This window comes from Pterocles gutturalis, unplaced genomic scaffold (assembly GCF_000699245.1).
Source record: "Pterocles gutturalis isolate BGI_N339 unplaced genomic scaffold, ASM69924v1 scaffold5515, whole genome shotgun sequence".
In the NCBI taxonomy this organism is placed as follows: Eukaryota; Metazoa; Chordata; class Aves; order Pterocliformes; family Pteroclidae; genus Pterocles; species Pterocles gutturalis.
Window position 1 is genome coordinate 634 of NW_010140531.1, and position 27,796 is coordinate 28,429.

General features: G+C 36.6%; 1 protein-coding gene across 1 annotated transcript; it reads left to right on the forward strand.

The window, feature by feature from the left end:
• MEF2C (myocyte enhancer factor 2C) lies at positions 1–27,540 on the forward strand (the record flags this gene model as incomplete). The annotated part of the gene is made up of 7 exons (XM_010083710.1): positions 1–187; positions 1,316–1,363; positions 15,560–15,732; positions 16,943–16,966; positions 17,897–18,026; positions 18,916–19,051; positions 25,999–27,540. Coding segments are annotated over 7 exons (1,020 nt in total), but the record flags the coding sequence as incomplete, so codon positions are not given.
• Positions 27,541–27,796: the final 256 nt, after the last annotated feature.

A 27,796-nucleotide genomic window follows, 5' to 3' on the forward strand; every position in this document is an offset into this window, starting at 1 on the left:
GCTGTTCCACCACCAAACTTTGAGATGCCAGTTTCTATCCCAGTTTCCAACCACAACAGTTTGGTATACAGTAACCCAGTCAGCTCACTGGGAAACCCCAACCTTTTGCCGCTGGCTCATCCTTCTTTGCAAAGAAATAGCATGTCTCCTGGCGTGACACATCGGCCTCCAAGTGCAGGTAACACAGGTAGGCTCTGTTCAGTCCCATCCTTTTAAATGCTCTTTTATCAGCTGCTTATGTACCTTAGGTCACTTTAAACTGTACTCTGAGAAACAAGAATTCCATTTTTATCAGCTGTAACAGTTTGTCCAAAATTGCTGTGTTAAAAAATCAAAAGAAGGGACAAAGGGGTTTCTATTCCCAATTTAGAAAATAAACAAAAAAAAGTTCTATAAAAAGCTGAATATTGACTAAGATTAAATGAAATCAATAAAGGATAAAAGGGCAGACAGTTTGCTGTTTCATAAAAAGGCGGCTTGTCTACTTAATTCATGCAAGACCTCACTATACCATAAAGCTTAAGGGAGCAGGGGAGAAAATGTAGACAACGTTAACAAGATGAAGCAAGTAAAATAGGACACTAGTTGCTTAAATCATCAGTCTAGAGGCTAAATGAACAATTTATTATTATTTATGCATTCAGAAGTTCCTAGATGGGTAAATGTTAGTTGAGCTCTGTACTTGAGTGCCTTGTATAGCAAGAGGCTGTCCTTTGCTCTGATGATGAAGACTCACCTCTGAATAGGATAATGGGGATTAAGTTCATTCAGTCTGTCTGGCTGAAGCCACATCAAGATCCTTAATACCAGGCTCAAAGAACCATCTGAGGTCCCCAAGTGCAAAGAGAAGTTTTAGAAATCCTTAGAGTGAATGTCTGTGAAAGGCTGAGGAAATTAAAATGAAAAGCTATGTAAATTTATATGATAGCTTCTGAGTTGCATTCTCGTCCAATCTTGTGTGGAAGCCTCTGCTTTTCTGACTGATACTGAACTAAAGATGGTTTTAAAATACTGTACTACTACTATACTTAGCTTCCAAATATAATTGATTTTTCATATGCTGTGGAAGTATGAAAATAAAATAATGAAAAGTTGTGTACTAAATATTTTGTTTGTCCTTGAAAGGTAAATGTCTCATACGGGTAGTATTAAACATTACAATTTTGATTATGGGTCTGATCTGATGCTTGCTGAAGTCAGAGGCAAACAGTGGTGGGTACTGGAGCAGGCCATTTGAAGTTAGAGAAAACATTTTGAAAATTTACCTGTTATAATTTATTGTACTCATTTGCAGTATTTCATTTCAACCCCTTAGGTGGTCTGATGGGTGGGGACCTTGCAACCGGTGCAGGCACCAGTGCAGGTAAAGAGAAAAGAATTTATATTTATTTTTCTAAGTGAACAAAGCACTTCCTTCAAAGGCTGAGTCCTAAAATAGCTCCATACTGGAGGTGGGATATTAGAAAGTGATCGACATTGGCTTATTTCCCCCAACTGAGGGGTGGTGAGTTGGTATTTGTGCTTCTTTTATTAGTAGGAAGAGGCTTGTTTTCAGCACTGTCAAAAATCTTGCACCTCAACAAATTCCACAGATACAAATGTCTGTTTTCCTTCACATTAGCCTTTCCGTAAAAGCTTCTGGGTCCATTGCATAGCCCTGTTCAGGCAAAATTCTTGCTGAGCCCTGTGTCAAAAACCCTGATCCTTTTTAAGTCAGATGGAGTTTTTCCATTGACTTTAGTGGAATTGTGGTGTCATTTTATGAATTTAAGCTTGAATAAAGATTTCAATATTGGGTCTATTTCATTAGACTTCCATCTACTGAGCCACAGATTTGATTTCAAGCCCCTGCTTTAAGACCATTGCTAGTCAGCAAAATCTGTTAGCATTTACTTAAATAATCAGTAATTAACTTAAGCTTAGTTTTACTTAAGTGCTTTGGTACACAATAGGGAAAGGATTTTCAAAATACCCATGAAGAGAAAAAGATTAGTCCCTTTAGTCCTGCTCCCACAGAACTAATGAGAACTGTACTTGCTCAGGTCTGTGTTATCAAAGTGATGTTGTCAGAGTACTCCCCTTTGCTCAGTAAACTCAGTGGTTTGTTAGCAATGTCATCAATGTTGCATTATTACAAACATGGATTACAAAAGACAATGGCAAGATTACTGTTTCAGTTTGAGAAGTAAACACGTATGATCGAAGAAAATAAGCTGAGTGGTAAAACATGGAGCACGTCCGGTTTTACTGGGTTAACTGCTCTCAGAAAGAACTGTATGGAAAAATAAGTTGTGTACTATAAACCAAGGCTGATACATATGCCAATTCTGACATGGTCTTGTAAAATTACTTATGAAGAAATTCTGCATATAGCGATCTTTTCTTTCTTGGCTCTTCTCGGCGTGCTTTTGACCCCCCCCCCCCCTTTTATCTTCATGCACAGATAAGTCACAGATGTTTGTGTAACGCTTTTGTAGTAAAATTGAAACTGTACAGCATTGTATCAGAAAGGCACTTTAAATGCACGCTGAAGCTTTGAGGCATCAATTTTTATTAATTTAGGAGTAGGGAAGGCAGACCACTATTGCTCTCCTTTGTTCTCAAAAAAAAAGAAAGCATGTTACAGTTTTGTTAATTATCTTTTGTTAGCCTGTGGAACACAGCTAAAGAAAGATTCTTTCTGGTGGTGTTCACATTTCATCATGCGTAGTAGAAGCTTCAGGAACAGCAGCGGAGGGACAGATAGGAAATTGATTGCCCTATTAAGGGGCTCCCTCTTCTGGCATATTAAGAAATATCATTGCCTCGTTACTGCTTTCCCAGTTCCTCTGTAAAGACACTGGAAAGCAATTAGTAAAGAAGGCAATGTTTTCTTTTAAAAGGCGCACATACTAAAATAAAACTTCCTCTACACATGCATTTGGCTTAATAATCCTTGTGCTTAATAAAATCTGTATATCAATATGCCACATGAAAATGTATATTCTTTCTATTTTTTCTTGGAAATACATTAAAAGCATATATAAACACAGGAAGAAGAATAGCTTTATTATTTACTCACAAATTACGAATTTGTATTTCCTGGGTGCAGTGTTACGCATTAAGCTCTCAAGCAATGTATCTTTGGAGTAGGCAATTGATTTGAGGGGCATATATATGAGGAGCATTGCTAGGAATGCATCATAAATATTTAATCATATGAATAGTCTTTGTTCTTTATCTGGCAATAAGAGCTTTAAACACCATTGAAGAAGTGTTTTCTAAACTCTTAAATGCAGAGCAGTAGGAAGAATTTTATACAGGGCTGAAGGAAGATGAAAAGGTCATGATAAGGTTGAATCCTCTGTCTTAGTTGTATCATTCTACAATGGAACTATTTTGGACAGTCCTCTTTCTTCAGAGTGCAGAAGAATAAACATCAAAAGTTCTCTTTGTTCATCATTCTTCACAGTAAAACAGAGACCTCTGTGTTCTTTTCTATTTGGCATCTTAGAAGCTGGTAGCATGATCATGTGGTTTAATCTGTTGAGGTTCATATTTATGGCCAAATTAGAAGATTATGAATTTGCATTTTTCCGCAGTGTCCAAAAATAACGTATATTCAAGATAACAAACTCCAGGAAGAAGAGTCTAAAGAGTTTCATTTCTGACATTGTAAAATTAAAGCACTTTTGATTGCTAACGTCAGGTCTCAGTCTCTGGACTACTTTAACGTATTACATTATAACAAATTACATTATAACTGCAATATCAGAAATGGAAAAAGATTAGTTAAGCCTGTGTTTTGAGAAGTATGTTATTTTGTTGGTTTGGATTATTTCAAGTAATAAGCCTGAAATCATCCACAATTTATCTTGGGAGTCAACTCAAGACGTAAAATACCTTCAGTGGGGTGTTTTTAAGTTAAACCAGGGTTATCTCAGGTTTGTAAAAGTAAATTTGTTCTTAGCCAAACACTGATTGGATATTTTCTATCATGTGATAGTAGCAACTGCCAGCAACATCGGAGTGAACTTCACATTTAGTGTAGTTGATATATTATAAATACAGCAATGTCTTTGGCATTATCCTCTCAAACCAGAGGCTGTTGACTGAAAGAGGGAACAAGAACTTTTTGGACCCAAGTCAGAATGGTCTCAAACCATACTAGCTTACCTTGTAACTAATATGAAGACTAAGTGACGTGTTACCTGTTTACATAATAGACTATGTGTAGTTCTTTTAATTTTTAGGGGCCATACTCTTTAAGAAAACCACTTAATAGTAACTTGACTAAAAACAAATAATGTCTACAAAGTTTTAACACTGTAAATTATCTGAACTCAAGTTTTATTCAGTGGCTCAAATTTATGTTGAAAGCCTGATGAAAGATTGAAACTTCAAAAATATTTCAATAGTTTTAAAATCAAAATATAAGAGTATTGGGGGATGTCTTTCTTTGCATCTGTACTTTAGACTTCTGATTTTCAAACTAAGTTATATTTTTATATTGAGGTTTATTTTTCATTTTTATATGGTTTACATGGAATAAACCCATGTAAATCAATATAATTTCTCTATATTTTAAACCACTATAAATAAAATAAAAGGAAAAATTCAATCTCAACCTATAAATCCAGGATGGGTATAATAAAAAAAAAATATGCTTGCTTTAATTGTTTATTCACTTCCTGTAATTCCACTATTTGATTTTTGTACTGCCTGCATCTTAACATTAATGTTAAGCTAAAGGAGCAAGTTATTCAAAAGTACTTGGGACTGACTCTACAAAAGCTGTCAGAGGGGCTAAGTGCTTGTTCTCTTTAAATCAAGCATTCTCAAATGACCTTTAAACATGTTCTTTAAAATCATTAGGAACTGAAAAGATCAGTAATGCATTTTGAAAAATTCATCCCATGTCTTTTTAATAACTGAATCCTGTCTTTACCTAAAAATCAGCAGCTAGTCATTTACTTCTGGAAATTAACCACAAGCTAACAGTTGCCTTCTCATCTTCTGAGGGCTGAGGTTCTTGATCAGCTAGCCAATATCATAATTTGCTAGTGCTTTCCTGCTTCTTTTTCTTTTCTTGGTCACGTACTGACTGTGGGTGAATGTATTTCAAGACACATGAGATAATAGTAGGAGGTTTTTAATTTGTAAGCCCTCAGAGCAGAGGCAATGGGGATTGTATCTTCTCAAAAAAGAAGATTCCCAGACCACAGTTTATGGGCAACCTTCTAGGACTGAGTTTGCCAGGGAGAGCATGATAAGTTATTGCCCTTCCCTTGTTACTTGACGAGTGCAGTCGCCCACAGGCCTCTGATCCAAAGATTGGGCAAGATGCGGTACAAAAGTATAGTAAATATTAGTTCCTGTCCACGGAAGTTTACAGTCCAAAAGAAAGAACATGCAGTCATTCATAACAGAGTTCATGATGCAATAGTGCCAAATCCAAACAATAAGAAATCATAAATTGGTAGGTTGACTTAAAACCATGGAGGGGATAAGAAATTAAAAACACAACAGCTCTTCTTTTCTCTTTTTTCTACTCATATTATGCCATTAAGTCTTCCTTTTCCAAAGCTTCCTCCATATTAAGGAGGATATATACTTTTTTTTTCAGTGTTTTAAGGGAAGTACCTACAGGTAGGAGATTTGTGATGAAGCAGGAAGAACGCTAGAACTTGACTGGCAGCTCTAATACATAGAATGGAGGAAATAGACTCTCTAACAGTACCTGAAATTTCATATCTGTGTAGGCAGTCAACACAGGCATTTCCAAAATTAAGTCCTATTTCTGCCCTAAGCAACTGATCTGTTTTATACAGCTTATTCAGACTCTTTTCATACATGTAAAAATCACATCAGGGAAACTTTGAGAATGAGTCTGAAAGTATAGATGCTGCTGTCCATGTAAAAAAAAAAATCTTGCAATGGGTGTTGTATGCAAAGGTTGGATGAATGTATTTTCAGCTAACTCATGTGACCTCTTACCACGTAAGCTCATTCTGGGTAGACCTCAATGCAAATCTGTGAAAATTTAGCCTTTATTAAGTTTCCATCAGTTGTGTAAGTGTTGACTTAGTAATTTATTTAGTTATTCTCTGAGATAGTTATTCTCTGTGTCATCATCTCTCTAATCAACAGTGTCTCAATATTTGTATTTATAAAAAGACGGCTTGAAAGGATTCAAAGGGAAAAAGCCCTAAATTCACATGTAATGAGCAGTTGAGTCATACAAACTGTGGTTCTTTGTAAGTGGGATTTTAAAGACAGGCATGATTGACTTCTTTTCGTTTATGACAAGCAGTTTCAAATGTTCCTCAAGAATAATTTGGATTCTTTATATAAAATCCTTTTCCTAGTGAAGTCTGGCAGAATTTCATGCTTTACTTCAGTGAGACAGGGATTTCACTGTTATTTTTGTCTGTGCATTCTTGCTCATTAAGATACCACACTGTATTCTGTTGCACACTGCAATCCATATTCTTGTTCAAATTCAGAAAATATAAGAAGGCGTAGCAAATTAGCAAACGTCTGGATTTCATGCCTATCTGGAGTCCTGAAAGAGATCGTTGATGCCCCCTGGATCTGGAATGCAGCAATGACTTTGCTCTGAGAATGAAAGCAAGAAATGCTTTTAACCTCCTGAAGCTGGGACTGCAGCCACACGTGGAAGATCCTGGCAGTATTAAGTTAGTGTGACCCCTGCCCTTCAACTTTTAACATGATTCCCCAATTAAGATATCTGATACCTAAGTTCCATTTGTTTTCCAATCTCTTGCAAGCTTGTTTTTCCTTTGGTAACAGTTGGAACAGTCTCCTAGAAATAAAAACCAGAGGAGATAGGGATGGGTTAGTTACTGATTTTTTTCTTTGCATCTACTTAAATTTCAAAACAAATCACAGTAGTATTATCTATCTGAAAAATACTTTCCTTTTGTGTTCGTATCAGTTCTAATGACATTGGTAAGTTAAAAATAGAAGTATATATCATTTGTTTTTAATATATGTAGTCCTGAAACTCTCCTGACATTGAATTTTAAGTTATGCATTCTTCATTTTTCAATAATTGTGCATTTAACAAAAAACAACTATTTAACTTTAGTCATATGTTTATTTTAAAAAATGTTAACAGTTATTCATTGGGGAAGCAAGAAAGTACGTTTTCAAATTATCTGTTCAGTTTATAATTGAAATTATTTCTCATCTTGAAATATTTTTCATTAAAAAAAGCATTTTTCCCCAAAATGATAATTTATTTCAAACACCCAAAAAAGGAAATTATTTATCATCAGTAGATCACTTGTTAAAAGTAAATGATTTGTCAAAAGCACTCACTCAGGCAGTCAGAAGGAGTTATAAGTCCTTTACTCTTCCCAGGTTCATATCTTTCTCCTGTATATCTTGAGAAAATATTATATTTTTCAGTAATACAGCTTTCTCTCCAACATAAGTCCAACTTTTTTTCCTTTATTCTGACTCTAGAACAGCTCATATAAAACAAAAAATACTGATCATTTTTGCATAAATGGGACTAGAATGGAGCATCTTTTCAGCTAGCATACAAGATGAAGGAATATACTTGCTCCTAATATGCATGATATAATTGCTTTACTGGAATAAGAATTAACCTACAATAATAAGAGGCCAGCTAGGTCCTGAAAACATATTTTGGAGATGGGGTTATCTCAGATGGGTGAGGACTGGATATGGTCCTGCACATGGTAAGACATCAGGCCTGTGCCACCTACTGCAAGGTTTTTGTTATGCAAACTAAATTTCAGATGGGCACCAATGAAAACCACCCTTGATTTTTGGCATTGACCTCTCCTAATGGACTAAACCCTAGTGTGGAAAATCACTGCACTTCTGCTGTGGACTAACCTTTGGAAATGTGAACATTGGGAGAGGAGGGAGCACTGTGCTAGGCTGGGGACCTTGCACTGTGCCTGCTCCTCATGGTGGCAGCTACAATGCCAGTGCCAGGGGCAGGGTAGCTGTTTTGTCGTGGTAAGACACTTTTAAATCACACTCTGATCCCTGACATTTTGTTTGGACCTTGAAAAACTTATAACACACAGTAATGTAGTTCTGACGCTCCTTGTGTAGTGCCCACATGTTTGAATTACAGTCGTGTAATATTTATAAGGCACAAAACTGAACACAATTGTGTAATTTTCTTAAGTGATTTTTCTCAATAATTACAACTTAGTTACTGTGCTGATTAGGTGAAAATTCAAGCCAAACATGATAACTTGAAATATATGGGTTCTGAGATGAGCATAGCTGTTGATAAATAACCATGTTAGAACCGAATAGTGTTGTGGAAGTGGAAATAAATGAATCAATATAATCAGAAGTAAAGATACAGGAAATACAGTGTTTCTGCATTAAAGCTATATGCTCTGAGATTCCTGAAATGAAGTGCCATTAAAGAATTATGGAAGCAAATATTAAGATACTATGATCAGACAATATAAGAATATAAGTACACTGACAATAGCAACTGCACTGCAAAATTTAACAAATGCAAACAGGAGCTGGACTTAGATCATCTGTTGCTCTATTTCTTTTCTGAGCAAAAAAGGGAGGAATAAGGATGATCCTCCCTGAAGAAGGAAGAGCAATCTCCTTTCTCTCAGTGTGTAATTTACAACAGACCCCTATTCCAAAGATTGCAAGGAGGGAGTCCAGAGCTCTGCTGAAATATCTGCCTGCAGCTTGGGGAACTTAGTTGCAGAAAGAAGTGTTTTGAAGGGTTGCTCACAGTTCCTTATGTGGCTAGCCACAGGCTAATTCTGTAGACAGTCAGGTGCCACCTTTACATTTATTTTATTAAGGTGTGAACTCCTAGACTGAAGTGGGAGAATACTTAGTGCAAGAACTACTTTAGAAGCAATAAAATACAGATCTTATTATAGCAACAAAACATAACCACAGTGATGGTCATGAGGTTAGTTTGCCATGTACTGAATTATGCACTTGACTCAGCAGTAAAGTATGTGCATGAAGTGTAATGGTCTGTGATACACAGGTCAGGTTTCTGTTCTCATAGTCTTTCATTCTACGTCTAAATAAACTCATCTATTTCTCCATTTGGCTGAAAAAGTATCTCAGATTTCTAGCCTCCTAGATTCATGGCATGTCCTTAGATTTCCAGAAATGTGTTTTTCAATGTATTCTGTGTTGTCAAATGGCCAAAGAGCCACTTCTTTTCTTTCAGTTTCTGCCTGAGAAGAAGCATCTCTGTCCTGAAGGAAATCTGAGCCCAGCTGCATGCCCTTTTTCAGCAATAGTTGTGTCCACCTGCAAATACTCTACATAGAGTAGATTGTAAGAATGTCCCAAATTTTATATGGTACTAGCCCAAGGGTTAGAAATAATTTTGGCTACTTCATCCATGTAAACAGTTCGTTAAGGTAGCTGGTGGTACTCGACATGAAGATTTGAAGAGGAAGACTTTGTTTTTAACTCTTTCATGATGAGGAACATGCTGCCAGGACACCCTGGAGGCTGGGGGTAGCTGGGGGTCAGGAACAGCGGGGCCTTCCTGGGGGTAGCAGGGCAGGACTTCCCAGCCAGGACCCATCCCACTGCCCCCACCAAGGAGCAGGGCACAAGGGGACAGCCAAGGACAGACCCAGCCGTGAGCATCAGGCACCTCTGTGAGGATGGGGGTGGGCAAGGACGTTGGCCCCTGGCTGGGGGCCTGGATCAGGCCTGGTGAGGGGAACCATAGGACTAGTTAGAGGACTGTTAATGACACCAAACATGAGATCTAGCAGTAAAACCCGTACTGGCTAAGTACGTAGGATCAGAGCCTAAGTACTCAAACCAGCCTAGGGACATAGCAAATCTGAAAAATGTGAGCTACAGAGTAAAGAAGTCACTTCCTTCATAATATACTACAAATATAAGCATATCATAGACACAGTTTGCCTTGGGAAATTTGATGAGACCATTTAACTCTGCTACAGTGGATAGTTTCCTGGATTCCAAAATGAGGCCTCACTAACACCCAGAATTGTGAAATGGGATGTACGTTGTAGCCTCCAACTTTGTGCGGTCCCAGGTCAGGTGGCCGTCATGTACACCTAAATTCCCTACAGGATTAGCAGTATTTTAGTGATTCCCAAACACTGCCTCTTTTCCCAGAACAGGACAGCGGTAGTGCCATTAGAGCCCTTTACATTGCTTTAGACCTGAAGAGCAAGAATTTCCTATTAGCAGTTGAGCAACCTGCATGGCAAGAATGAGTGAATTAGAGAGAGACCTGGCTATCAGCTCAGTCGTATATTGTTGTAGGAATCCCTACCATTTTATTTACATTATTTCTAAGTGATTGGTTTCTAAAACTGTTAACAAAGTGTTGTTGAGATAGTTTTCTCCTCATTCTTTTCCTATTCTTTGAAATGTTCACAGCACATTCATCCTATTTCAGTCCAAAAAACAGCTGATATTTCAGAAGATGCTAGAGAATTATTTCACACAAAGTCAGTAGGTTTTATATACCACATCTGTCTGAGTTGGCTCCCAGTAATTCAGCCAAGAAGGTCTATTAGTGTAATGTTTAGGAATGGGCGGCTACTTTAACTTCAAGATTTTCTTTTTTCTGGGTGAGCATATCTGCAGGTTGGTTTTCTTCTACCAGTTGCAGTTAGTAGAGGTCATTTACTGTGAAATGACTAGCATGCAACATGTGAGTAAGAACTTTCAATTGTCTCTTTTAAAAATTACATTTAGGTAAACACCAGTACAGCTTCTTGGCATTAGTGCTTTATTGTTGGTATACATTTTGTGTGGGAGTAAACCATAGCCTGTTCCAACAGTGTGTATGCATTAAAAAAGTATGCATTAAAAAAAAAAAAAATTCCAGTTAAGATGTAAGAGAGAAAAGGAACCCTTTCATTGCCTTTTAATTACAACTAGGAAAAATTAGCATTCCTCCAGAAAGTGGGAAAATGAACTGAGCGAAGAGTGCAAAAGTGGGTGTAAATTTAGTAAAATTTCTATTAATACATTGATTGTACATGTTTTGAAGTGGAGGTAAATCCTAGCATAGTTGGCTCTCATGTTTATAGAGATTCATTCTAAATTTAGCATTCTTTTTGAAAGGTTTGGTGGTTGGTCATACTGTCATATATATAGGATGTGCATTTAACATAACCTACTAAGAAACAGGAATCCTGCATTAAATGGAATCTACATATTCTTCTTGGAATAATTCTGATAATTTCCACAAGTAAGACCATAAACATTTTGGAAACTTGAAATTACCATTAATATTTATTGGAACTCGAGAACCTGAAAGCTTTTTCCTACTAAAATTAATGGGAAGTAGGCATTCCAGGTTCCTAAAAATCTTGTAAATTCTTAACCCATATGGGCAGTGAAAAGCATTAGAGTAAATGAAAGAGAGATCAAAGACAGATCAATTGTGTGTCTTGTTCATTCTTCTAAGATGAGGGAAAAAAAAAACCTCTTCTGGGAGAGGTTTTTTCATTCAGTATATTTTTGTGTCTTTAAAATAACAAATTAAAAAGAAACAAGCAGGCACATGACAGGTTCACAGCTTCAAGAAATCAAAATACAGAAAATTTCAAATTTTTCAGGACGTAAAGACTTTGATTCATGACAATGCTGTTCAAGAATGTTGAGAGATATGGAAAGAAATTATTCTTTCCTCATTTGTGCTATCTTTACACGTGGAAAGTTTCCTGGCTCAAGTGATCAGTACAGATTATTGCCCTAACTCTGAGAATATCAAGGATTGTAGCCACTTTGCAAACACTGTAATACCAATGACCAAAACCTACATGTAACATACGGGTGTTACTAATGGTAAATGAAAGAAGAGAAATCAACTTTGCTCTCTGTCCTGTCCTGAATAAACTTGTGCCCTACTTATACCCTTAAATTCTTAAACCATGGAAGTTACCATTTAAGTAGTAGTATGTGAATTTGTAACATGGTTTAAATTGTAGTTTTCCATGAGTAAATGAATTTTTTTTTACTAATTCTTCTTGAGTGACTAACTACTCGTGCACAAAAATAATTTTTCTGGATGTTTTTGAAATATTACAGGAATTAATCGTGCAGTCTATACTTGGACAGAATTCCTTCTAAAGTCAATGGCACTTGTGCCTAATTGCAGAATGTGAGAACATGCCCAAGAAGAGCATTCTATGCTCAGAAAGCATTTGTCTTTATATTCTGCCATTAGTCCAAATACAAAGTCTGGCACTGCTTTTCCTGACACATGCTGCTCCACTAGTTCTATCTAGAAACAAGCTCTTTTCTGTGTAAAATATTTTTGCTCTTTCAAGACAGTATAACAAACAACACGAGGAAAAATTATTTTCTCTCAAAACTTCTTAAATTGAAAATGCTGTAAATTTACAAATTCTGACATATGCCCTTTAAAATTTGTGCCTCTACTGTTTTTATTTTCATTATACATTACAAGTTATAGCCATAATGTTTAAAAATATTCAATTCCAGCAAAAATATGGCTTTTAACCAAATAAAAATGCAAAGCCAACTTGCTCTAAAATCCATCTGTTTTTCATTTTCTTATAATCTATAATCAGGAAATACATTCATACATGACATATAATTTTTGCGCTTTCAAGTGGATAGTGGAATGCGATGTTCTGCACACAGCCACATCTAAATTGATAATTGTCCAGACAGAGTGTAGTTTTAAAGTATAGGATGAAGGAAGGTTTAATTTGTATATTAGAAGTCTTATACTTTTTTTTTTTTTTGCCTCTGAATGTAAATGAGGCCATTCTCTTTGGTGGATTTATCTGAAGGTGGGACAGCTGCCTTAGAGCAGGCCACAGCTTTCTGAGTAAAGAGGATATGGCTTAAAGAGCTGGTTTAAATGCAGACTCTTCTTAACTGTAAACCGCATGCGTGCATTCATCATTGATTTTGAAATGAGAGGTTTCTATATCATTGGTTTAAGGTCCACAGTCTTGCATTCCTGAGTCCACATTATACCAAAGAATAACAATTTGGTGGCTGGAAAGAGGAATGGCTCCAAAATGCTAGCTGGCATAGTATGCCATGAACAGCAGAAATCCACTGGTAAAGAGAAGATTGCAGTAGTTCTTAAAAATAATTTGGTGTTCTAAAAATATAAATGTAAGAAATGTTATCACTTTTCAAAATATTTTACATCAGTAGGTAAACAATATAAAGGTCGGACGAAAGTTTCTGAAGAGCATAGTTTGATACGAGTGCATTCTTTCTTTTAATTTTTAATATAAAATTTTATTAAGTAAATCTTCTTTAGGAGATGGGAGTTCTTTTTTGTAAGGGTTTCTGTTCTCTGAAAATCACAACCATGGAAATAAACGTACAGATTACAGTGCATGCTGTTCTGTTAAATATCTTAGGTTGTATATTGTAACTAAAAAAAAAGAAATACACAGCTTCTTCAAACAGCTTCATTTTCACTCTCTGAACAAATGCTTATCATACAACAGATTTCACAAGGCAGTTTTACTTCCAGTTGATAAAATAGCTCCTATATGGAACCAGCACCAGAGAAACTCTGCTTTTGATTCAGTTTCTTCTGTTGATCGCTTCTCCACGTCATTACTGCTTTTCAGTGCTGTTTGTCAAAGATCGTCTTTTAAAAGGCACTGGAGTTACTAGGAGGAAATATTGTTGTATTTTCAAAATGCCCCTTCTAATTTTGCTGCCTCTAGTAACACGTAGCATTAGTTAGAACATAGTATGTAGCAAATCCATGTTTAGAGCAATTGTTCATTTAAAACAGGCCAACTGACACAAAATGGAAAATTCTTGACAGTGTTCTGCTATTTTAGCTTGATAGGTGTAAAATATAATTTTTTTCATTAACTCATTATATCTCACTGGCTGTAAGATATTATTAAGGAAATATACAAGATTAACTATGAAGAATATCTTTATACAAAATCTCTGAAGTTGTCTGAGTGCTTGTAAGTTTTCATCTTAATTCCTTTTTGCAAACACTTGGGAGATCACTATAACAAAAAGCATGAGAATAAACAAACCAGGCCAGACTGATGACTAAAGTTCCCTCACAAATTTGAAAGTCAGGCACTTTGTGATACTTTTCCTGTACTCTAAGCCTAGTGTTCGCAGTTCAGGGTCTTCCAGAGCCTGAAGTGGTGGGTTTGTATTTGATAAGCTTTCACATAATTTTTTTCCCCTATGTACTTGCTGATCTGATAAATACAATTAGCCAATGTGCTTGTGGATTAAAAATGTGATTTATTGTTAGTCATGCTTGGACACACTTTGTTATCCTAACTAGAAAACAAATTCACTCTCGTCTATTGTAATTTTTATGCCCACTTCATAGACTTTATCAAATTTAGTTCCATAATCCATTTATGTGCTTTAGGGCTGTAAACCCCATTTGACATGTGAAAAAAAAAAAAAGAAGGTCCGGGGCTTATAACTCATTGGGCTCTGCCACACTCACTAGCTCATCTTCCCACGCTGTTTCTAGATTGTGTGTCTCAGTTTGCGAGCTGTGAACAGAAGATGAGCCCAGAACAGAAAGTCTCTCCTCCCCTAGCACTTGTTTTCTTGGTATTTATCCATGAAAGTTTTCTCTTTCTGTACTAGTTTTCATGCTATCCCCTCTCTGTAAGTGCACAGTTTCTGTATATCTCCTGAGCCTGTGCAGACAGAATTTCAAGGCTACACTGAAAAGTCATCTCTTTCCCCAGACTGCATGTGGGTAAGAGGTGAAATTAGGCAGATGAAAAAGGAAGGTCTCATTTTTAGTGGAATGGTAGGTCAGTAACCTCACAGATACACAGTTGTCAGTACTATGTGGTGAGAGAAGGAAACCCTTTTCTGAAAAAGGCAAATGAAGCATGTGCCTGTCAGAATGGTTCCTGGGGCCTGCAGAAAGCAGCAGAGTGATGAAGATGAAAGATACAGTGTTATTTTCCTAATAAGGTTGTGCTCTTGCTCCCATTGACTTTAGTGTTGACAGAATCAGGTCCAAAAAGTGTGGTGAGAAAGAGCCAAAAAACGTTTAAGAATCTTCCTAGTCCTCCTCCTGCCTTTTCTGGAAATTATAGCCTTGCTATACTCATCCATTGTTTAAAAACAAAACAAAATCATGACCTGGAAAGGGCTGAGCCAGACAAGACAGAATCCTCTGTAGTTGTTGAGAAAACACAGCATAGCTTTTGCATTTTTTTAAGTCGTAAGATTATCTGACTTTCCTGATCCTCTTGTAATGCAAAAGTTAGATCTTGGATGTTCTGAGTGCACAGTGTATTGTGCTGTATACTATTGTACTGTAAACGGAGCTGTATCATTAAGGTAATTTCAGCACATCACAGAAATGCCAGCTGCCATAAGAGAAAGCATTTTAAGCCTGGTTGTTCCAAATATGGCATGTGGTTTATTTTCATATAAAGATACATGACAGGGCACAGGTATTTGCCTCGAATTGTTTTATTTTACATTTTTAGTGTTCAGTCTTAAAAAATGTGTTGGACTTCATAATTCTTTTCTCTCTCTTTTTTTTTCTTTTTTCTTTTTTTTACATAAGCAGGAAATGGATATGGCAACCCTCGCAACTCACCAGGTCTGCTGGTCTCACCTGGCAACTTGAACAAGAATATGCAAGCAAAATCTCCGCCTCCAATGAATTTGGGAATGAACAACCGTAAACCAGATCTCCGTGTGCTTATTCCACCTGGCAGCAAGAATACGATGCCATCAGTGGTAATGCATTTTCAAAGCTTTTTTTATCTCCTTCAGATAACAGATATTTAGGAATTTCAAGGCCTGCTTAGGCAACTAAAATCAGCAGAATAACATTCCACATTCTTGCTTGTTTCGTCTTTCTGTCTAACCTTAAGTCTTGACATTGAGCTGAGGATGTGGGCAGAGCCTGTTCAATTGCTTTTATTAAGTCATATTTACTTCCTCCCTTTTTTCTATTGAGTTGCAAAATAGGAACAGTGTCCTGCACAGTCTAAACTTCTGCAATCTCTTTCCTAGTAGCTGGAAGAGCCTTTCCTGGGTTTGTTATAAAGGCTGAGTTTAACCCTGAGTATTCCTTAACCTACTATGTTTCTCTTAAATATTTAGCCACACAGACTTCTCAGCAGATGGAAGATTAACTACAAATAATTTAAATTGAATAGGGCAGGATAAAAGGAGCATGAAACTGCCATATCTCCTGCCAGGATTAATGAAATCTAGGCAGGCTATTATGCTGGAAGAGGAAGGTGCTGTGTGCATATCTTGTAGTTCTCCTCTGAAAGTCTGTTAGTGGTTGCAAGTAAATCTTTCATGAGTGATTTAACATTAAAAGTGAGCTTAATTTAAAAAAGGATCTTGATGGTAAATTTAAGTGACACTATAAACACATTTTTCCATTATGTAACAGACACTATTAAAACAACTTCCAAGTTAGCTACTTCAGCTTGACACATAATAAATTAACTTCGAACGTCAAACTAAAACCCCCCGTAAATGCAATGCTGCCTTCTGAGAGGATAACTAACAAATAGTCTCCTACAGGGCAATGCTGAAAGTCAACCAAGGCAGTGACAAGCCGTCTGCATCAGGTGATTTATTCCAAGGCCCTTAAAACTGATACTTTCCAAGGGATTCTGTGAATGGTCAGGTCTCTTGAAAGCAGGTGTAGCAACACAGTCTGCAGCTACTGGGGCTGTGGAAGAAATAATGAATTCTTAGAGAGAGCCTTGTGCTGAAAACTGGATAGATTGTCCTCGCAACTGAGACGAACATACCATTAGAAAAAGGACAAAGAAGAGATCTATAAAGTGTTACATTGCCAAACTGTGCTCAGAAAGTGTTTAATTTGCTGCCCCTGTCAGATAAAGCTATTCCCTAGACTAGAAATCTGTGTCCTGGTAAATATTTATGTTCACTAATTTTTAATGCTCCTTTCCTATGCACTCAGTCTGAGGATGTTGATCTGCTTCTGGTAAGTGGTAGTGATGTTCATCTTAATAACAAGCAAAAGAAAATCAGTTCTTTTGTATGATTGATACTTGTGTAGGCAAAGTGTTGTTTGAAGTAAAATGGGAAACCTTACCGTAAATATTTTGTGAACAAAAAGGTCATTATAATTTTTGAAATATAGCAGTATGGAAGGCCAGGTGCAACTGTAGCACATATTCAAATTATGCATGCTAGAATAGAGCTTTCTTATTGCTGGTGCTTTGAGAGCACCTAAACTTGTGCTGTTGAAGGTAGTGCAGCCTTATGACTTTTTTTTTTTTTTTTTTTTTGGTGGCAATCTGGTCATTTTATCCTGCCACTCACAGGATTAGAGTTCTCTAGTGCAGTTTTTACAGTGCAACATGTAGTCCCTCCGGAGTTAAAGATAAACGTGTAACTGCTGTGCTACCTAAGGCTCTTGAAGTTCGTTTTATTGCACAAAAACGAAGTAGTCGGAGCCCCACCTGCTGGTAAGAGTTCAGTACTCAGCAATCACGGGGTGCCTCTCACTTTCAAAGCACGAAATCCAGTAAGACTGGATTTGGGGTTTTTTCTTGTACTTTTTCTTTTTTCGTTTGAGTAAAAAGAAAAAACAATGGGAATAGAGTTTACATATTTCATTAGTTTTTTTACAAGATCTGTTCTCCTACCCACAATAAAAGCAATTTTACTTGTTACTAGTTCAGTTACCTAGGAGATACTGATGTAATGGGTTACTATGGTGACTACTGATCTCTTGAAGGCTTGTAAATGATAGGGTTGGCAGAGTTCATAAAAGCCACATGTTAAATGATTAATTTCTAGAAATTTGTACCAGCCCATATTTGTCATGCACAAAACATACCCAGAAAGCTGATACACTCAACTGACTTAAAACTAGTCAATAATATGTTTATTTTACTTACTTTAAAAGAATCAGAGGATAAATAACTCCCAGTCTGCTCAGTCATTGGCTACTCCAGTGGTTTCCGTAGCAACTCCTACTCTACCAGGGCAAGGGATGGGAGGATACCCATCAGCCATCTCAACAACATATGGTACTGGTGAGTATGGGTGCAAGATGTAAAGGCAGGGGGAGGGAGCAAGGTGCTGACAAATGTCTATCTCAGTACAAATGAATTAGCTAATGTTTGTTGGGAGAAACTGAAAAAATCATAGCTGATATGTTTTTGCACTGCATTTACTTATTCCGTATCTGTCACTAACTTGGGACATATCTATTTAAAAGTTAGCTATATTGTTCAAAAAGAAAACTGCTTTCATAGCTTTCCTTCATTGGCTTTAGTAAAAAGTGTAACTTAAAAGACATTTCTTAAACCTCAATACCACAGGTAATTTCGTGTAGTTGAGTGTACCTTCCTAAAGTCATAAAGGGAGTGGGAGCAAACAGTTTCACTGACTTCAAAATGGAGTTCAATAACTTTGTGGGCTATCACACAGTTACTTGGGAGAGAATATAAATGAAGCCTCAGGAGATCCTTTCCAGTTCCCGTTGCACACTGCTGCTGTATAGAGCATGCTGTCATACAGAGCCGATGCTCTTAGAGAAGACGTGTGTCATTCAGACACAGGCTGCCTGCTGAGCTCTGCGAGGAAGGCTGTAACCGAAATATTACTATGTTTTTCAAGTCTTTGACTGTGTCAGAATGCATCTGTAGTTATGGTGGATATACAGGTTAAGAATGCTGTGGATCTTCCAGATCCAGAAAAGCCCTTCTAAATTACAGAATAATTATTAGTGCATTATTTACTCCCAAGTTAATGAGTTGAGGGAAGAGGAAGGTCTACTTTTTCTGCTGCAACTTAATGTGATTGGTGTAATTAAAATTAAAAGGCTTACAAAGTGACATGAAAATTATGATGCTAGTTATTGTTTAATTGCTTCCTCTTTAATTATCTTTTAATTATTGTCTTGTCTGTTTTCAAATCTAGAATATTCTCTGAGTAGTGCAGATATATCATCTCTCTCTGGGTTTAATACAGCCAGTGCGCTTCATCTTGGTTCTGTGACTGGCTGGCAACAGCAACACCTACATAACATGCCACCATCTGCCCTCAGTCAATTGGGGTAAGCAGCGTTTTCTTTATTTTATGGTTCTACAGTGTCTTCAGTCTGCTTAGTAATCCCAAATCTGAAATATACCAAGACAATATATTAGCACATATTTACGATGTGTAAGACCTCAATTACCCAGAACTGGAACTATGTACTTAATGAAAAGTTTGCTAGGTAGCTACAATGAAGTATTCTGTGTCCATGATATTTTCTCAGTACTGTAGTAAAGACTACTGTTCATGTTTTACTCTTTATTTCTTTAAATAGCATTTTAGTTCACTACTAAAGACCAAACTAAACACTTGTATTCTGCTGTTGCTGTATTTTTTTGTTTATGCTTTTTATTTCCAGTTGCTAGAGCACAAACATTTACACTAAACTTAAAAATTTTCTAAATATTTTTAAGCAAGAGTGACATAATGAGATTTGACCTCAGATTAAGCCTTAACCCTATATAGTAATCAGATACTCCTTTCTGCTCAGTTCTGACATTCAAGTTTGATTGCTTTGGAAAAGTTTTCTACAAGTGAATGAGATTGTTAGGTCTAAAAACCATAAACCCACAAAGCTTGGTGTGATTTGCCTATGTTTAGGAGGCTAGGTATTCATGCCCTCTAGTGGCTAATTTCAAGACATTTGTTCATGATTGGTGAAGGACGCTGCTAAAACATTTCAGAACTTTCAACAGTGTGAAAATTCACACAGGGAGGTCGTCTAATGCATTCTTGAAAAAGCAACCTATTGGTTCATGGAAGTGATCTTTAAGAGTATGATTTTCAAAAATCCTGGTATCTGCAGTTTCTATTAAGACTGTAGGCATTCCTCAGCACACAACATGTAGCCTAAGATACGGCAAGATATGTTTGGATTTTAAAAGTTTTCATTATAATAATAGAAGCTGAAATCAGCTGGAGTGTATTTGTGAGGAGAAATTTAGTTCACGTATGCTTGAAAAGTTAACTCCTTTTTTTTTTCAGAGGGAGATCTTGCACATATGCACTAATTTTTTTGCAAAATGATTGCCATAATGTGAAACTATTTAATATAAATGTGGCATAAACTTAAATAATCTCCTTCTAATTTATCTGGCCACTTTTTGTAACTTACTGTAATGTTTTTTTACAGTCTTTCTTACAGATGGTTTGGGTTTTTAAAGGAGAGCCATACAGGTGTTTCGGAGGAAATAAATTTTTAAACCTCATTTCTATATAAATAAGCATATATAGATGCTAACTATGCAAAAAGATACAACTTAAGTAGTTGCTGTGCTAGAAAAAACAGTCTGAAAAGCTTTCTTTTACACTGCTTCAATTTTCTTTTTTTAGTTTGGACTGTTTCTGGGGCAACACACAGGCTAACTATATAACTAAAGACATAAAGTCTCAAATAAACTGAAAACTCACATGTTAGATATCAATGTATAACCTTACAATAAGCTGATTGTTTTCAGTGGTGTACCAAAGAATGTAATAAGGCTATTTGGTTAACCAAAAAAGTATAAATTAAATCCTGAACTAACTACATGCCTTTTCATATATGTCACACATGGTCATCTGTTTCTAATTCACATCACAGAATGTTGAAGTATAATGGCTGTAGCTGGTGGAATGCATTCTGAGTTGATACTTTTATTATTATTCAGTGATTTGTAAATTAATTGAGCTATGAAAGCTGCTTCACTGACAGTTCTGGAGAAGTCTTCTTCTATCTCTGCAGAAAATTATAAGCATTTATATTTTTTTTAGTCACTTAGTTCTACATGCACCTGTGCTAACTTTCAGATTAGTTGAAAAACTTGAAATCATACAGAACATATTCGGTCCATGCCCACCTGAGCTAGAATTTGCAGGAAGATTAAAACAATCACACAAAATTGTAGTCATCCCCAGGTATTTGGGAAAATACATCTAGAAAGGATGTGACAACCCAAATCCCTGTGCTGTGAGTGAGGTCAAATACTGGAAAGATCTGGCAACTGTGGGATGTTTGTTGATAACAGTAGGCTGTAAAGACCTGTGAGAAAACAGAGTTACTGGAAGACATATCCTAGTTCTCCAGTAGGTTTTCCTTTTCACTAAAGCTTGTAGGTGGAAACCAGTTCTGTTTCCTCCACATGTGGCAGAAGAATATGGTTAGTAATAGAACAAGATATGGTTAGACACATTAGCTTGCTCCAGATAAGTCCCCAACAATTTCAGCAACACTGTCAGAACAATCTTAAAGATAATTGGAGAAGATCTCTACAACCTAACTCTTAACTCTTCATGTTACCTCTGCAATTAGCAACCATACTAGTGCCAGTGGGCTTGAGGGAAAATGCCTGAGGACACGGGAGTAGCTCACTTTCCCTCTCTGTGCAGCTTTTGGCCTTTTGCTGAGCCTGGTAAATAGGATAACAATGTAAAGCATATTTTGATGGGATTGGGACATTAAAACAAGTCAGACTTTTCACCTTTTTAGGTTAAAAGTGAAATAGTACTTTAACAGTATTTTAACTATGTCTATATCTGGAAAAAATACACAGAAATTCTATTGAAAATCAGTCCCTTCCAAAACCATGAGATTTTTTCTGAATATTGCTGTGATGTGTCTTACAGAGAGGGTTACTGTTTAAACATAGTCCAGAGGTCTGCCAGAAGTTGTTTGCTGCTAATCAGAAGGGAAGTCCATTCCAAACTTTGAAATAAGTGATCTAAATTTTTTAGGCCCAGGTCCAAGATGTGGAAAATGTTCTCTTTCGTCCATGTTTCCCAGTCTAAGAGAGAATCTTTTCATCCTTAAGTATCACAGGTGAAATTTAGCTTTCCTAGAATGCAAGTGTAAACATAGAAACAGTATTTCATCTGAAGATCTCAGTATAGATAACTGTTTACATAAAAGAAACAAAAGAAACGTCTACTCACCTGAAGAAAAAATTGTTCAAATTCATGCATACTGTTGACTTGTTCTGTGACTCTTACATAGCAAGCTTATTACTTATAGAATCATAGAATCATAGTTAGCAACAATTAATTTTGATTAGGTGATAGCCATAGCTAGATAAAGGCAAGTATGCTCCATTGAACCATTCTTACTGAAAAAAAGTAGATGCAGTGACATCATGTTTTGTGAGTTTGTATCAATTCTGCCAACTTCCTTGTTTTGAATAAAAGCCTTTTATATTTAGGATTGAGCATTTTTTCTTACGTCACCATTGCAAATAAGATGTTCCAGTGATTCAGTTTCATATTTTTCTTCATTTTGAAATTTCTTTTTAAAGTGCAGACTTTAACATGTGAGAGCTAATCAAAATATCTTGACACAGAAATTCTTATTCTACTTTTACATTGATCAAAAAAATTGAAAAAACAACTTTGCTTTCACCTGAAAGAAAAACATGGGAGGGAGGAAGGTTACATTGCTAGCAAGTCAAAAATATCCTCTATTCTAGTTACAGACTAGCACATCACTAAAGTTACATAAGTAAATTTTGCCGTGAATTTTCAATTGTTCCTTGTATACTATTATGGAAAAAAATTATATGAAGTGAGGAAGTAAACTAATTTAGAGCAGCAAGTGTGGGCATAAAAGAAAAGGTGTGTGAGGCTCTTCCATCAGTAGACTATCATGTTCATGCACCTTGTCACCTACTCAGATGTGCACTTCCCTCTGTGCATGCTGAGCTTCCATACCAGTTGGAGATGCAAACAGAGGGAGACACACACAAAACTGATCTCACTGCTATCAGCAAGAACTAAACCCCCTGGCAAGATCCTTGCATCCTGACTTGCTTCCCACCTCTTGCACAGCAGAGCTGTGTAGTTGTTCAGTGTTCAATGCAGATAGGAACCAGCATTTCTCCCATGTGGCTGTTGTACTCTAAATAAACATCACATTTGCACTATATTGGTCTCAGTAGGAATGTCTGTGTAAAATTAAAACATTAATTTTCTTCGTTGTCCCCATAAAATAAAATAATGAAATGTTTTCGTACAATATATGGGAAAAGGTGATTATGTCAACATGAGTGGACTGCATGGCACTTAGTGAGTGCTTATAATTATACACAAGCCTTTGAAGAAACTTGTTTTATTTTCTCTGTGGATTTTCCATATTCACTTAGTGCAGGTTTCAAATGACAAAATAGGGCATACCTAGACCAAAACTACATTATTATTATATGAAGCAACAGTGTAAAATATGCTTAGAAACAGCTGTTTCTACACTCATACACACACATACACAAAAAGAAATCATTTTGTAGCAGACAGAATTCTAACTTTTTGTATTGCAGCTTCTATTCTAAATAGAGGTCAATCCTCACTTTAGGATGTGGGTCTAAAGACTGCACCTACATATGTCCTATTTCACTGTTCACATCTATGTGTAACAGTAGGTTTCCCTTGTAATTGACCGTTTTATCTTACGTGACATTCTCATTAAAATGTTTAAGTTAATGTAATACTGTAAATTACAGTCACTGAAAACCAGATAGTTTTAGCAGAAAGAGATTATTTTTAAAAATAAAATGAAATTGAATGATGACTCAAAATAATAGCTTTAATGTAGTTATATTGTTTTAAACCTCAAAAAATTAGTTCTGACCTGGCAAAATTACTTTTAACCTTTTTTCAGTTTCCAAAAAAGTGTTCAAAATGCAGATCTACCTAAAATATTTTTAAAACTGACACAAATTTGTATGCCAGGTATTTAAATAACCCTGCTGATGAATCACAAAGAATCTAAAGAAAAATCTATAGAGATGCATTCTCCTACTCACTTCTGAAAGACTATTAAAAAGCAACATTGCAGTATAGCAATACTAGCTCTGTTTCATTGAAAATGCAGCTTGCCCCTCTAGGTTTGTAGCTTTGGGGGCTGTCACACAACAGAGGTCAGGTATTTTCCATGTGAACAAATTTGACTGAATATGGTTGGTTTTAACTAGCATGGGATTTTTAGCTGTCCCCGTGCCTTTGCTAAGTGACGTGTCATCTGCTCATATCAAACACTTCTAAAACAAATTCCCAGTCTCCACCATCCTTTAGTACAGGACTTTCAGGTTTAGCTATAATCTTGGCATCTAAAATCATATGTAATCCTATCATTCATACTAAACTGGCAGCCTGTTTTCCCAGGTGAAGTCCTGGAATCTCCTAAGCAACTGAAAAATGAAGTCACTGGAATGAAAAGGGAAAAAAAAATGAAAAATAATTTATTTTTTATTCTTGTTGGATGCTTTTCAACAAGCTTTCAGTAAAAGAGACTATTTCACTGAATTAGAATGATAAAGTCTGATATTTAGAGTTTCTTGTATGTGTTAATTTAATGGTTACAAAAGCAAAGACGATGTCCTCTTTGCCAAAAAAAAAAAAAAAAAAAAAAAAAAAGAGTCTGCATTTACTACTGTGAGGGCTATTACTTATGAACTCTGTGACTTAGGAGAGGGTTTGCTGCAAAATTGGCACATTTATCCATAGAGGAATGAGGGGCAGATAAAAGCATTTGGAGGTAGAACATCCTGTTTTCTCAGTTTTCTAACAAGGTTCATCCATTATTAAAGACTGCAATAGTTCCTGCTAAAAGCAGCTGATTTCACTCAGTATTGAAGCCATATAGTTCCGTTTTGAATGTCAGAAGAAAATAAAACATTTTTCACCAAAGTTGTAGTAAATGTCACTTAAGTAAAGCTCAGCTCCCAGTTGGTGAGATGTCAGGAAAAGTGAACTTCAATAAATGAAAAGACTAATTCTAAACTTAATTGTTTCTTCTACATGCTTGAAAGTTACTTCCAGATCCCAATATTTCTTCTGCTTCCAGTAGAAATGCCTGCACATGCCTTTGGGTTTAAAATCGTATGAGGCCAAGAGGTCTGTTGCCCCTACTATCTTCAGTCTCCCCCTGTATAAATACTCACAAGTAGAAACCTTGAAACTGTGTCTCTGGGGTTAACACTAACTTCAGCCTAGCAAATGGTCCTTGAAGTGGAACGTAATGGGAACTGCATGTCCAGAACTCTTATTTTAATCACAAAGAGAAAAGTCAGGTTCTACCAGGAGGTGGTGCTTTTGTACAAAACATCCTGCAGATGCAAGTGATCTCATTTCTCCCATTGAGATAAAGCGCACTACAAGCATTCACTCTCCTCCCTGCCTGTTTCAGCTTTTCTCTGCCACTACCTGCCCACAAAAATGCACTCAAAATAGTTGTGTAGCTTTCCTTTGAACATGTTTCAGCGTAGCAGTTTCTCATGGTGCTTGGAGCATCCTCTGAGCTGGGCTCTCCTACAGACAAACAGTACAATCCTCAGACATCTTCCACTACTCTTCAGTTTCTCTTTGGTGGTTTATTCAAAAGCATTCTGGATTGAGTTATGAATTTGTAGATTTATACCATAAAATCATGTCTAAAGCCTTGTCTGCCTGTGATACTTTATTAATGTCAATCCTAGGACCAGTAATTTCAACTCTATTCTGAAAGTTGTAAAATCTACCTGGCCCAAATTTTTGTTTCTGTTTTGCATCTGAAGTCACATGTTGAAATGAACACCCATTAACATAGTTGGGTACATTCAAACTAATTGGGTTAATCCCAGCAGAAGCCCATGCCTCCCCTGTCTCAGCCAGTGCATACACACACACAAGCATTAGTTACGAAAAAACCTGCAGGTGGTTCCAACAGTGCAAAGGCTCGCCTTCCAAAATTTGTTGCAACACTTTGGTCAAAAAAAGGAGAGAGAGAGAGAATGAAAGCGAGACCTGCTGTCAAACCAAGGGCATATCCCACTCAAGCCAACCGTGTTTGTTGTTGTGCTTTCATCTCTTTGAATTTGTGTTTTCTGCCCAGACAACACTCCTCCTGCTCTCCACGTGCTCTGGTCCTGCTCGAGCCTTTACACTGGTGTTTTGTGTGAGTGTTTGTGCATATCTGGGGGCTCCATGCCTCCTCCGTCTGTAACTGGGTTTCCTTTCCTCCTACAGAGCTTGCACTAGCACTCATTTATCTCAGAGTACAAATCTCTCCCTGCCTTCTACTCAAAGCCTCAACATCAAGTCAGAACCTGTTTCTCCTCCTAGAGACCGTACCACCACACCCTCGAGATACCCACAGCACACGCGCCATGAGGCGGGGAGATCTCCTGTTGACAGTTTGAGCAGCTGTAGCAGTTCCTACGATGGAAGTGACCGAGAAGATCACCGGAATGAATTCCACTCCCCCATTGGACTCACCAGACCTTCGCCGGACGAAAGGGAAAGCCCCTCTGTCAAGCGCATGCGGCTCTCTGAAGGATGGGCAACATGATAACATTATTACCTATTAGTTGTTTTTTTTTTTTCTTGCAGTGTGTGTGTGCTATACCTTAATGGGGGAGGGGGGGTCGATATGCATTATATGTGCCGTGTGTGGAAAAAAAAAAAAAAGTCAGGTACTCTGTTTTGTAAAAGTACTTTTAAATTGCCTCAGTGATACAGTATAAGGATAAACAGAAATGCTGAGATAAGCTTAGCACTTGAGTTGTACAACAGAACACTTGTACAAAATAGATTTTAAGGCTAACTTCTTTTCACTGTTGTGCTCCCTTGCAAAATGTATGTTACAATAGATAGTGTCATGTTGCAGGTTCAACGTTATTTACATGTAAATAGACAAAAGGAAAACATTTGCTAGAAATGGCAGATCTTTACTGAGAGAGAAAGCAGCTGTTATGCAACATATAGAAAATGTACAGATATTTTGACAGACCCAGTGGTTGGGTGGCCATGAAATGATGCTAGAAAGAGACTGGGTCACCTGACATAACAAAAATGCTCACAGACATGGAGGCATATCATTAAGAGTATGGCACTCAGTTAAAAAGGATCAAAACATTTAAAGAGGACCATACTTGTAAAAATGTCAATTTTGAGGGCTAACATATTTAATTTTAAAAATTCTGGGTCTGCATCACTTATTAGATTAAAAAAATATAAAAATATGTACATCACATTTTGCTTATTTTCATATTAAAAAGTAAGACAGAGTTTGCAAAGCATTTGTGGCTTTTGTAGTTTCCTTAAGCCAAAATGTGTTCTTTTTTCCTTGATAGCTTCGCTAATCTTTTAAGCAGTCCTGAAGAAACAAACAGAAAGGACTTTTTGTATAGAAAGCACTACCCTAAGCCATGAAGAACTCCATGCTTTGCTAACCAAGATAATTGTTTTCTCTTTGCAGAAGTTTTGTTTTTTGAAATGTGTATTTCTAATTATATAAAATATTAAGAATCTTTTTAAAAAAATCTGTGAAATTAACATGCTTGTGTATAGCTTTCTAATATATATTATAATTATGGTAATAGCAAAAGTTTTTGTTATCTTAATAGTGGGGAATTATATTTGTGCAGTTGCACATTTAACTATTTTCTTTCAGTTTTCTTTTACTGGGTATACATTTTACAGATCAAAGTCAGCTGTTGAAAGACTGATCTGTAAAAAGTCAGAATTTACCCATGGTGTAACAGCTTAAATCATTTTAATACAGCATTTTACAATCAGTTGGGTGAACTGCAATCCATTGTATATACTGATTACTTCTTTCATGCTGTTTTGTGCATTGTAACAAGTAAAGGGCCCTTCTATTACTTAACGTCCTGCGTATCTTGTAGTTTTCCATGGGTTAAATGACAAAGTGGCATAACTTGGCCCTTTCTCATTAATGAAGCTGGTATTCTGCCTGTCAGAGTTGGATGTACAGCTCTAACGGCTGTCTGTTATGTGAGTGCAGGTGAATATTTGCAGAAGC